The 12,128-nt window shown below is 42.0% G+C and overlaps 1 protein-coding gene across 1 annotated transcript; it reads right to left on the bottom strand.

Annotated features, from left to right (window-relative positions):
- Positions 1-240: 240 nt before the first annotated feature.
- LOC308043522 (lysosomal amino acid transporter 1 homolog) lies at positions 241-11,007 on the bottom strand (the record flags this gene model as incomplete). Its single annotated transcript, XM_080349679.1, has 7 exons — positions 241-372; positions 4,762-4,947; positions 5,878-5,973; positions 6,874-6,998; positions 8,055-8,145; positions 9,314-9,443; positions 10,670-11,007. 7 exons carry the CDS (start codon positions 11,005-11,007, stop codon positions 241-243), a joined length of 1,098 nt encoding a protein of 365 aa, XP_080205805.1.
- Positions 11,008-12,128: the final 1,121 nt, after the last annotated feature.

The following is a 12,128-nucleotide window of genomic DNA, read 5'->3' as shown; positions in this document are numbered from 1 at the left end:
TATCACGGTGGCAAATAAATACTTCTACAGCACCTATCGCCGTGACTCCGTGTCACACTTGGGGAGAAACAGCTAAAATGGGGAAAAAAACATCCGGAAAAAGAAATGTATCCAGCCTGAAGCAACAGAGTAAATACTACTATTGCTATGTCATTTGCAAATGAGTAGCGACAAATTAATGACGAAATAAATAACGAAGAATAACTCTGGTCCCTAAGCAACCGCAATGGGAGTAGTTTGTCAAAGTGACCCCAGGTGTGGTTTGCGGGGGCTCTCGGCCGCCTCCCCCGCCAGCAGCGGTTCCACCTCCAGCACCACCGAACCGGCTCCGCTTCCCTTGCGCTGCCCATAGAGCACGAACTGCAGGCTCACCTGGCGTTTTGGGGTAAGGAAACAACCACCCGGGGTCCAGAGGCAGCATTTGCAGCGCTTGCTTTCAATTAAACCCCAAATCAGCTGTACAGAATAAGAGCAGCCATCCATTCAGTTCTGGCACCGACTCTGAATACCGCAGTCCGCAGAGGAAAGCTTAAAACTTGCTGTGTCTAATTCATGTACTGTAGCGTAAGTATTATCCATTTATTTAATCCCGACTGTGGAATTTTCTACATTAGCATATAACCTTTTCCAAATCCTACTTAACGCTCATTTTCAGGGCTCCTTTATGGCAAAAAAAGTTTAATCATATTTTACTTGCAACACTAGAAAAGGGAATATACAGAAAAATTCTCGCTCAGAACTTCAGATTCCTTTGGTTCTATGGCTCAAATACACATTAAAATATCTTTTACCACCTCATCCTCATTCATTAGCAGTAGAAGTGGAACAAAGTTCATGCAGGAGCAATGTGCAATGGAATATATTGCGCTATCCTAGTCCAGCCATGGTTTAAACACTGGGCTGGGCTGGGGGTGGATGCTAAGGAGGGCAAGTTATTAAAAACCTTTTCCTAGTGATAGATCAGAGAACAAAATCCTCATCTCCTGCAAAATTCCAGGCAGTTTGGTATTCACATGCAGACCACGCTACAACTCAATATTTAATGCTGTTTTCAGCACAGAAGTGTGCAATTAGACATAATTATTTATTGTTATTGTAAAACAGGCCATTGAAAATACTGCTAGTCTCTACAGAATTAGTAAGTATGTATCTACCCTTTTTCTCAATGATTCCAGCTCTCAAATTTTTGACTGTGAGGACATTAGACGGGTGGAAGCGGGTGAGCAGATGAGGCCAAGTGGAGCCTCCAACGTAAGGATCTGCTTTACAGCAGCTTTAAAGGGACGTGATACAGAAATAAGTGGCCATCTGTGCACTCAGGTACCTTCTACAATTCCAATGTACGCTCATATATGCTCAGCTTTCCTAGAGCCTGGATCACCACTACTGCAAGACACAAAATCCCATTTTAAAAATTAAATAGTTGAGATCTGACATACAGAATTCTACCGGGAACACTTTAGATCAGTTAAAATTACTTGGCTGGTAGACAATGGTTGTGAGAAGTTTGAGGTTAATGTATGTAATTATTTATAAAAATAAGAATTAAAAAGCTGGCTGGGAGGGCTGGATGAATAGGGAGGAAATTCTTCAAATCCCAGGCAGAGCCCTAAGAATTCTCCCACCTTCTCAAAGCTTTCCAGCACCCTTGAGGTTCCCCAATGAAAGACTAGACAGGATTTCCTCGGGAACAGCAGCTCAGCACTCCTTAGTTTTCCTGCAGCATTATGCGGGGAATGCTTTCTTCTTAGAGCTTAGCAAATCGGTTTTATAGCATATATGGTTACCGCTTAAATTTCCTGCCTTTTACTTTTTCTATAGGCCTTGCTGTGCTTGTGGCTGAGCAGCTCCCCAAGTCTTAATAGTTGCACTGGTGGAAGAAGAAACTGAAATGGGAATAAAACTTGCTGAACAACTCCTGTGGGGCTGTAGCATCAAACACCGTCACCGAGCCACCGCGGCGGCAACTGCAACCGAGCTTTAAAACAGGAATCAATCATAACCCAAAGCTACGTGGAGCTTATCAAACCGTATTTGCAGAATATGGTTTTGTAGCGTGTGTACTCAGCTGCTCCTGCTTTTTAAATAAACGCTAAACTGCCAAGACTAATAGGAACTAACTTGCTGCTCAAGTATGACTGTCTGGGGAAACTTAAAGTGTGCAAACAGCCCAATGCGGAGGAGACACCAAACTGACCCCTTGGAGTGAAGCTTAGGACAGACATTGAGCTACTATATCCATCTTTGTCATTAAATCAAATAATTTAATGATAATTCTAAAAAACTAAGTAGTTTTAAAGACAAAAGCGGGCATTTCCAGGAGCACAGAGAAGTTGTATATTTGGCTGGGCAACTCTCCCGGCTGAATTGTCAGGTCAGGCTTCTATTCTTTGCACAGTGTAATTAAATTACAAAGCGTGGTGTTTCCTAAAAGTATATAATAGGTTCCAAGTGGTTGTCCTGCACATCACAAAAGGTGCGAGAGAGGAGTCTGAGGACAACAGCTCGGCTCTTGCTGAATGTACTTTGGCGATGCAGTAACAACCTGGCTATGCTTAATGAAAAGAAGAGCGTGTGGAGGATTGGAACACAGTTCTCTGACAATAGAGTGATGTCAAATAAAAATAAAAGGGGAAAAAAATGTTGTCTGAACTAAATCCAGAGCAGAGTTGTTTGGTTTTGGGGGGAGGGACCGGGGTGACTCACAGAAAAGGACAAAGTTTTCTGGAAAAGCTTGCACAAGACTCAGTCTCTTGGAAACTTACTGGTGGCTGCTGCCAAAAGTCTAAGGGCAAAACTGGCCATCAGCTGATTTTCCAATATGTAGTATTACATCCCTGCGTACAGGTGAAACATTAAGCAACGATGCACATAAAATAAAGCTCTAATAAGGCTCCACGGTGGAACCCTACAGTAGGCTAAGCTGGACTTAGCATCTCTGACTGACAAGGCATGCTCTCAAGCCCAACTAAATCCTGGGCTTTGTGTTTCCTTGAGGAGCTCCAACCCCTGCAAAGCAGCAGCTGGAAGGAAACATTTACTGGAGAATAAAATGGTGTACAATTTATAATTCCAATGCATAACGCTACAAAACTCATCTTAAAATGAAGAGGAGGACAAGTCGTACTTCACAAACAATTGGACACTTCCATTACTTACGGAAAACAACTGGCTCATTGTGCAACCAAGTAAATTGAAGTGTAGACACCAAGGGTTTCATTCCCCCATTTTCCAAAACCCAGGTGATCCTGTTCTTCATTTTCTGGTCTAACATGACATATCAGTTTGTTAGATTTTTGATTTTCTTGCTTGGCGAGAGACAGCAACGAAGCTCTTTGAAAGCATCCACTTCCATACCTCCAGGGCTTCCCTGAGCAGGAGGTCTGCTTTTGTTTCCTCTTGATTACAAATACTCCATGCATTTTCAACCAACACTATACACTCGACTAGATTCCCCATAAGCTCCTCAACCTGATTTGGAAGCATCTGTTTCCAATAGCGTCAGAACTGGAGGACTATTAGCGAGATTGGATTCAGACTCCAATCAAGAGATGAATGTCGCGGCTGGCACTGCCGCCCGGGCCGGGGGGAGGCCCGTGGCCCATATCTAAAGTTCCTTTGCAGAGCCCATCACACAAAGGCATCTGCAAATGTGCACATAACGTACTGTAAGGGTCATCAGGATCAAATTCTAGGGGTTTTTTAGGTAAATAAACACTGGCTGGTTTATGTTTCCAGCTGGGAGTGGAAGAAGAGTCACTTTGTTCATGGAGCAAAATGCCACGTGGGCTTGGAACCCAAATCCCGACATTCTGCTCATGCGAAAGCAATGGCGTTGCCTCATAAAAACTACAATTTATTTCAAAATGGGCAGTTTAGCCTCTCCACTGCAGTGGAGCGTTGTCTTCCCACAATGCAGAACAAGCAGACGGCTGTTGCGATCAACAATTAATTTAGCGGGCCATCCGACGGCCACCGTCCCATCGCTCACCTAATTGGAGCAGCTTATGAAATTACTTTAATCAGAAAGACAAGACTGATGCCTGGGAATCATAACTCCTGGAACCCTCCCAGGTAAATCGGGTAAAGAACTTCCTTTGAATATGGAACGGATTAGCGCAATCTGCTTCAGCACGGGCCTGAAATTGCTCGTCATTGCATCCAGGTTTGTAGTTTGAGTTTACGGAGCTAAGCACCGAGTTTTCAGACATAAACCTAAAATTCTTACTTCAGGAAATAATGAGAAAATTTCCTCCCTATACTTTTTAAAAAATGAAAATACAAGCCATAGTAACACGACTGGTGACTATAAACCTACAGTGAACAGTAAGACTGTTGTCTCGGCTTTTAAAACTAAAGTACAATTTTACTCTAAACGTTCTGCTTTTTAATTTCTTGATCAGAAAAAGCCGATGCTCAATCTAGAAAGAACATGACGGACAATAACTAACATATAGCTGGCATCTTACCTACGTTCCCTGAATATAAGAATAAAAAATTATAGAAATAAAACAAAAATTATTATAAAAAATATAGAAATAAATTAACCTGCGCAATGCAGCTTTAATGTAGATATTTTCTATAAACTTGTTATTCTTATCAAGAACTACAGTTATTAAAAGCATACAAATTATTGTTCAGAAAGGAGTTATGATTTTCTGATCAAGTTAGAATCATTAAAAAAAAATGATTAAAAAAAAAATCGACTTAATTTCTGATTAACAAGCCCAACCTGAGAAACTCATAACAGGAAAAGGATACAAAAATGTCTAGAAACAGAACTCCAAAGCTCCCAATGAGCCATGGGAGGTGGTGGAACAAGTAGAGTGCTCCGGAAGATTCAGTCGTTGGCATCTTCAAAACAAGGCTCAGTCCATACGTACCATTTCCCACCATGGCCAATGCAAACAGCAGGTACGAGGTGCCTTCTGTCGATCTTCTTCGGAACTAAACACAAATTTTACAGAAGAAATGTTAAAACACGTATCACAGCAGCCAGTTATACACAATTTTAGCATTTTGTACATTAATGCATCCAAAGACTTTCAGTCATTCTCGTCCATCTCTTCCCAAGCTCTGGATCCCCCGACCTTGGTGCTTCCAGCACATGTCACTGAAAGCAACTGCAATTGTTACAGCTCTTCGAACCAGCTCTGGTTAATGTCGTTTTTATATAAGTGCAAAGCAGCAAAAATAATCTGCTTCCAAATGATATTTAGGTCTTAAGAAATCTGTTGCTCTCCAGTGAACCTTCTTGAAAATATTGTGGTATTCCAGCTGTGATGGAAAAGGTAAAGGCAGAATATGAATACGCTTAGAAGTGAGCTAATAATTCCCATAATCAATCCAGAAGTCCGTATACAGTTGATAATATAAACCTTCAAAAGTCTTTTTCATTTTTTCTTTAATTGAATATATTGATAGGGAGGAGGCTGTGGGGAAAACGGCATCTTTGTGGAAAAGGGGCTAAAATTCTAAACTGATTTCCCTCTGATTCTAACTTTTGATCCCATGATTGGTTACTAAAGGTAGAACAGTTTGGAGAGAAAACAGGGAGATACCACTTGCTTGTGACAACAATCAGACACAGAACGTTTCTGCTCATATCTGGCAAATCCAACTGAATTTGCCTCCTCTTCCCCTGCCCATCAATACTCTTCCATCAATCAAAGACCATCATTTCCCTAAAATTCTCACCCTCCTCCTCTGAATGGGGAAAATACTCTTTCTTTTTATTATTTCTTACCATTCGAGAGAGTCACCAAAGCAAAGCAGCTTTGAGTTCAGAGGACTCACTGCTGGGGAGAATCCACCACCTAAAGCAGCTCCGAGTCTCTTGTAAAACACACACGTCTACTTAGACAAAAACCCACTTACGTTTTTATACAGCTGAGGAAATCTACTTCCCAAGTAGAACACACAGGATATGTAGCCACAAATGAAGCCTGACATTTCAATCATATCGAGAGAGTTCTGAAAAAGAAAGGTACATGTATTTTGGCAAGAACGCTTTCAGGTGTTTCAGAGGATTAAACCGAGAGTCCGCTGGCTGGTTTTCTGGACAGAACTCCTTTCATGGCACTTCAGTGCTGCTCTTCAAATGACCAGAAAGGGCTAGAAAGGGTTTAATCTTTATCTTACAACAATGCACGCTGCTGCGTCATCGCCGCAACCGAGATCAAAACCAGAGCCGGGCTTTAGGATACGACACTAATATCCATCCAGTCCCCTTGCTAAAAAAGCCTGGGCACAATAATTCAAACCAAAACTAAGAACTGTGGCTAGGGCCACTAAAAAAGAATGAATCATCCTGTCTGGAGAAAGCAAAACACTCATTTTTCACAGTTTAAGAGTTGTTAGTTTTCTCACTCTAGCTGTGTTTTGAAAATAAGCTGCCTCCCTGCTGGGCAGCGTTGCTGGATTACAATTATTTTACTGCCATTAGTATGAAGGCCATAAAATTGCTTGAATAGGCTGTGAACTTCCCCGGCGCAACGGCTGCAGCAGCAGGTACAATTGTCATCTTCCACTTTATCCATTTCACTTGTGACCGTGCGGTCTCTACAGATGCCCACAGGATGTACCACGAGCAGAAACACAACACGTGTCCGTGTCATTTCGCAGAGCAGCACATCCTGAGGACCCACGGGACAGAATGAGCCTGAAACGCGGGAAGCTGGTATAAGAAGCAATTTTATAACTTTATTTTGGGATGTATGGTCCGCAGTTAAAACATCCACATAGCGCCACATTTGTGATTTCTAAATCATTGTGAAAAACGTCATCCGAATTTCTTTAAAGCGCAGAATACACAATCTTTTTAAGAGGCTTTTGGGTGAGATTCTTTCGGAATGGGAGCAGGTAAGAACTTACATCACTTCTTTCGATTCCTTTCCTCTGCTCTCGGTTTCTTAGTAACATCTGCGAGGGTAAAATAACCCACAGTGCTATACACACCACGACCCACGTCACACAGAAATTCTTCAGGCTTTTGCTGCCTAGGATGACAAACAAACAAATCAGCTGAAAAACAACATCTGCTGTTGATTTAAGGTTACTTTCTGCTGGCAATATAAATATGTAAATGTAAAGGTACGATTCCACGGGTCTTTTCCTTGGCAGCAATGTCAAGCGCACCTCTTGGGTTTGGGCTAGAATCATAGAATATGATAACAGAATCATTTCAGTTGGAAGAGACCCTCGGGATCATTGAGTTCAACCATAACTGAACCTAACTCTAGCACTAAACCATGTCCCTAAGAACCTCGTCTAAACCTGTCCTAATACCTGTCATAAAACCTGTCTCCAGGTTATCGGTTCCATATTGAATGAATCTGCTTTATCCCTATTTATTCCGCTGGGCAGGCATCTGTTTCACTTCAGCTTTTTGTTACCTCTGCCGCACTGTGGATTTTCTTCGATACTCTTTATTTTTGGTTCAGACTGATGAGTTGATGGTTTTTATTCAATACAATGAGGTTCCTATCTTCCCTTGCAGTCAAAACAGGAGTCCTTTGGTAGGCTGAATACTATTAATACAACTACTGCCAGGGTTTTACGAAGCACAACTCACTTCTCTCCCCTTTAATATGTTTTTAGCCATATTGAAACAGAATACAGGAAGACATCAAGTTATTTTATGCTATAAGCAAATAAAGTCCGGTTTCAATCACCATGGAGGAAACTAACTGAACCACACAAAGAAATAATGCTTGCTCTCAACTTAGATGTATTTTAGATGTAGTAACCATGGAGCGAGTTAAAATACGGAACCAGCCTTAACAAAACTACCACATTTTGCATGTCTATCTAAACTGAAAGAACTACGTGGAAAACACTTACAGATATTATGTGGGTAAGAAAAGAGAAGGGCAGAAAAGCAGAGAAGAGGAAGGGCAGGATTTTCGCAAGAGATGAGAAAACTGGAAGCAATAGGCCCAAATGTCAACCAGAATTTGTGCACTCTATTTGTTGATCCCTCTGAAAAAAACCCTATTTAATGCTGTAGAAAACATCAGAGTAAAGAGAGGATTTTAATTGTTGAAAAACCTTACGTTGGGTCATCCTCTGGTTCTTGAGCTTATAGTAGACAAATTGTGAAATCATGATTATATCCATGTTAATGTAAAAAACGGCAGTGACGATCTGAAAGAGAAGATACATTTGCTTGTTCAGTATGCACACAGATCCAAATACCTTAACCGCATGGAAATTCGGCGTCGTAATCACAATGCGAATGGCAAATAGCAAAGCACTGCCAAAAAAAAAAGACAAGAAAAGGCAAAAAGCAAGTGTTTCAGGTACAAAACAAGTTCGACTGCTGCGGATAACGCAGCGTGAACCTTGTGCAATGGGGACTTGCTGACACAGCCGCAGTAACTGGACATTTTCCAGGGAACGCAGAAGAAATTCATGCCTGGGCAGATGGCAAATCCCGCCAGAAGCTTCGCTCCGCTCCACCCAGCGCTTCGGAAACTGCTCAGCAGCGTCTCTTCCCTCAAAAAGACAAAAGTTGACATTTTCTCTCCCCTTTCTCATAACAGGGAGGTGGAGCGAGGAGGTGGAACGAGGAGGTGGAATGGGGAGGTGGGACAGGGAGATGGTGGGATGGGGAGATGGTGGGACGGGGAGATGGAATGGGGAGCACCACACGTCAACTTGTAAAAGAGAAGACAAGTCTGTCCACCCTTGGGTCCATCCCCAGCTTGTGAAAACCACGGGTGGCGGCCACGGACCTCTCGCTCTTTTAGTTAAGAGTCAAAAATCAAACCAGCAGACAAGAAACCTTCAGACACTTGTAATGTAGTGTTGACAACTACTGTTTCTTTCAGAGAAACCCTTCCCTTAATGAAGAAAATACACGTTTCAAACTAGTCAGAGACTAACAGCTTTGAGCTGCTATTTCCTTGTTAATAAAGTTTTCCTAAAAGAAGAAAAAAGCAAGTTTAAGGAGTAGTAAGCTCGGAACAGCTCGATCTATGGCAAGTTAACAACAAAACTTCCTTCCAGCCCTGTGTGCTCTCCAAGCTTATTTTGAAGGTGAAGCTTAACTGGAAATTCCCCACTTTATTCATCGAGTAACACCCAGCAAGTCTCTCCAAATGTTAATTACAAGTGTGCAATGGTTGCTATAACACATAACAATATCAATGTAAATATCTGGGAAATTACGACTTATTTTGTAGACGGTACAGCAGGGAATAGAATACAAAGCTATTCTCCTTCCCAGTATGTACTTTGCTGTGCAATATTACATTATCCTAGAGAGAGTTTGAAAAGCATAAATCAGAAAGCAGTTATATTGACGGATTACCTGAATTGGCAGTTGATTTGTTAAATAGCAGCCTATGAAATTGGTGAGATCTCCAGCTATCCAACACAGCAGAAAGCCCAAAGACAGCGCTTGATCCACTCTTCCGTTCTGACAGGCGACGGAAATTTGACTGGCACAAATTGCAGAAGGAATTGTCAAACAGCGTAAGGAAAAAGACATTTAACAAGCTCAGAAGTACATTTTTCAGAATCTGAATAAAGAAAGATTAAAACTCGAACCACAAGAGACCCAGCGCAGCAACACTGCACTCAGCTTTTGAAGGAGAACTCGGTACCACCGTAGCTCACCATGCCTCACTCTAGCCTAACAAACGACTCAAATCACAACCTCATTACTGCTCCTTTTCTGTGGCCTGCACTGAAATACCATTTTCTGGACAGCAGAACTATGCCGTAAGCATTTTACATTCATCTGCTGCAAATACCAGCCTTTAAAATACCGAAATAAGAAAAGCACTGTTATTTTTCATAGAAGGGCTAAGAACGAGCGAGGCTTCTAAAAGAGCTGACAAGGACACTTAGGGCTTGAAATTGCAGAGCTGTTATTCAGATTCACGGCGGGGACTGGGAAGCAATCCCAAACACGACTCCATTAGACATCTCTTGATGAATTCCACGCTCACTAACGTGACAGTTTTAATGTAAAGCCCCCTCTCAACTAATATTTCAACTAATATTTCTGACGCTCAAGCGCTGACTAAGAGCGGGTTTATTTTGCTGGTTTTCCATGGCCCTTTTACTAGTTGGGTAAATTACACCCCCCTTACAGGGACAGACTATGGAGTCAATCCCATTTTGTTTCAGGCATTTTCACCTGCTGGGAGCATTTCTACTTTTCCTTTGTCATCTCCTGCCTACATACATGAAACCTGAAGCCGGTGCCAGCGACCGAACGGCAACTGATTTAGCACCACGCATGGGCTGTTTTGACCTTTTCTCAGCCCAAATTTCGTTGGCGGGAGCTGGGACAGGAGTTTTGGTGACAAAGCATGTGGTTTCAATCAACACAGAGGCAGCTTTTGCTGCAAGTGTGCCTTGCACACATCTCAGGGTGGAGAAGAGAAGAGGGAAGAGGTGATTTATTCTCATTTGCTCTAAGTGGCAGAGATTAGTGTCAAGTCAGTACAACAGAACAGTACATCAAGCTCATTTGTCAACCACCAAATATTGTTGCAAACATGAACAACATGCTTCTCTGGCATATTATATCTGTATTATGCAGATAGAGGAACATATCCAAGATAAAATTTAAAAAAAACAAGGCAGCTTTTGAAAAAGGCTTGAGGCAAGATTAGTCATGTTTGAATCTGAGCACTGCTTAAGACTTCAAACTTACGGTAGTGCAGCAAACAGAAAACAGACAATGGAAATGAGCCCTGTGACAACGCTCCAGTACTCCCACGCGTTCTCCACACATTCTTCCAGAAGATGCCAAATCCACGGTGTTCCATTTATGCACAATCTCCTATTCTCTACTGGTGAGATATTGAAAGCATGTGTGTGCAGCTGAGAAGCCATCATTCCTGGACCGAGATCCGATTTCAGAAGTTTATTTCTGCCTCCATTTTTACCCCATGCAAATCCGCAAATCCGTTTACCGATGCTGAATATCCGCTGTGAAAAGGCCTCTGCATCCAGGCGGATGCTCGATATCACAGTTATTTCCAATCTCATAAACGAACCTGCCAAATTCAAAGAAACAAATATAGCCAGTGTGAATAAGACATTAACTGTGCAACGCTTGCCTATATTTATTGCTTACAGAAGAGAAGTGAGACTTCCAAGAAAGAAAAATACTTTGTGGTCCATCATTTGGTCTTGATGAATATGCAGCGCTCTAGATTTATATCACTACAGCATTTTAGTCGGAGGTTTTGTTAGACTCTGACTTTCACATTCAACATTATGCCAATGAAGTAACAGAACTTTCTTTAATGGTACCAGCCTGGGTTCTGAACGCTCTTCTCACACTTAGAAAACATAATGTTGTTTTCTATGTAGCTAATTTCAGCATAACAGTATGAAAAATAAGTCACGTATGACTCAGATTCCAGAAAGGCTCTACTTGATGTAGCTCGCCCATCAGCCTGACCGGTGATCCAACAGTGCCAAACAGTTTGCATTATTTAATACTCCAGAGCAAAGGCAGAAAGCACGAGAAACTCACGCAAGGCGAGTGGAGGGTACTACTACCCCAAAATCCCCACAATGAAACATAACGGTACAATTTAATTCCTCTGAAGGTTAATAATTCCTCATGCAGAGGAGTCTACTACCTATTAAACTATCAACTACCTATTAAAGAAAAAAAGCCAGAGCAAGTGAACTGGTTAAAAAGAAAAGAAAAATAAAAGAGTAGTGCTACACTAGTAGATTCACCTGTTTAAAGCCAAATGTAGATGGTGAACATTTCTAAGACCCTTTGGAGCATCTCAGATATACAGCAAATTGGGAAGACACGGAAAAGTAATAGTGAGGTATAAGAGTGTCCCCCTAGAAGTGAACAAAGTTCTTTATTATCTCACAGGCAACGCTCCCAAAGGGCTGATGTTTGCGGTGGGGATTTCTGATGTTCTTCACACACCTGGGGACAGGGCTTGGAAGGGCTGGCAATAAACCCCTGGGTTTGAGCCACCCTCACTAACTACTTTCAAATCTTGAGGAGGTTTCACAGAGTTAGGACTCACTTAGCTCGCTTTGCTTTTTCCTTTCGTCAGACGTCAGGTATTTGTGGTGTTAAATGCTGGGACAGGTTTTCTGCAGAAACTGGCTGCCTCTCAAGTGAGCTGTCATCA

Source organism: Nesoenas mayeri, assembly GCF_963082525.1.
Source record: "Nesoenas mayeri genome assembly, chromosome: 9".
NCBI classification, from domain to species: domain Eukaryota; kingdom Metazoa; phylum Chordata; class Aves; order Columbiformes; family Columbidae; genus Nesoenas; species Nesoenas mayeri.
This window is presented reverse-complemented; position numbering and strand designations above follow the sequence as displayed.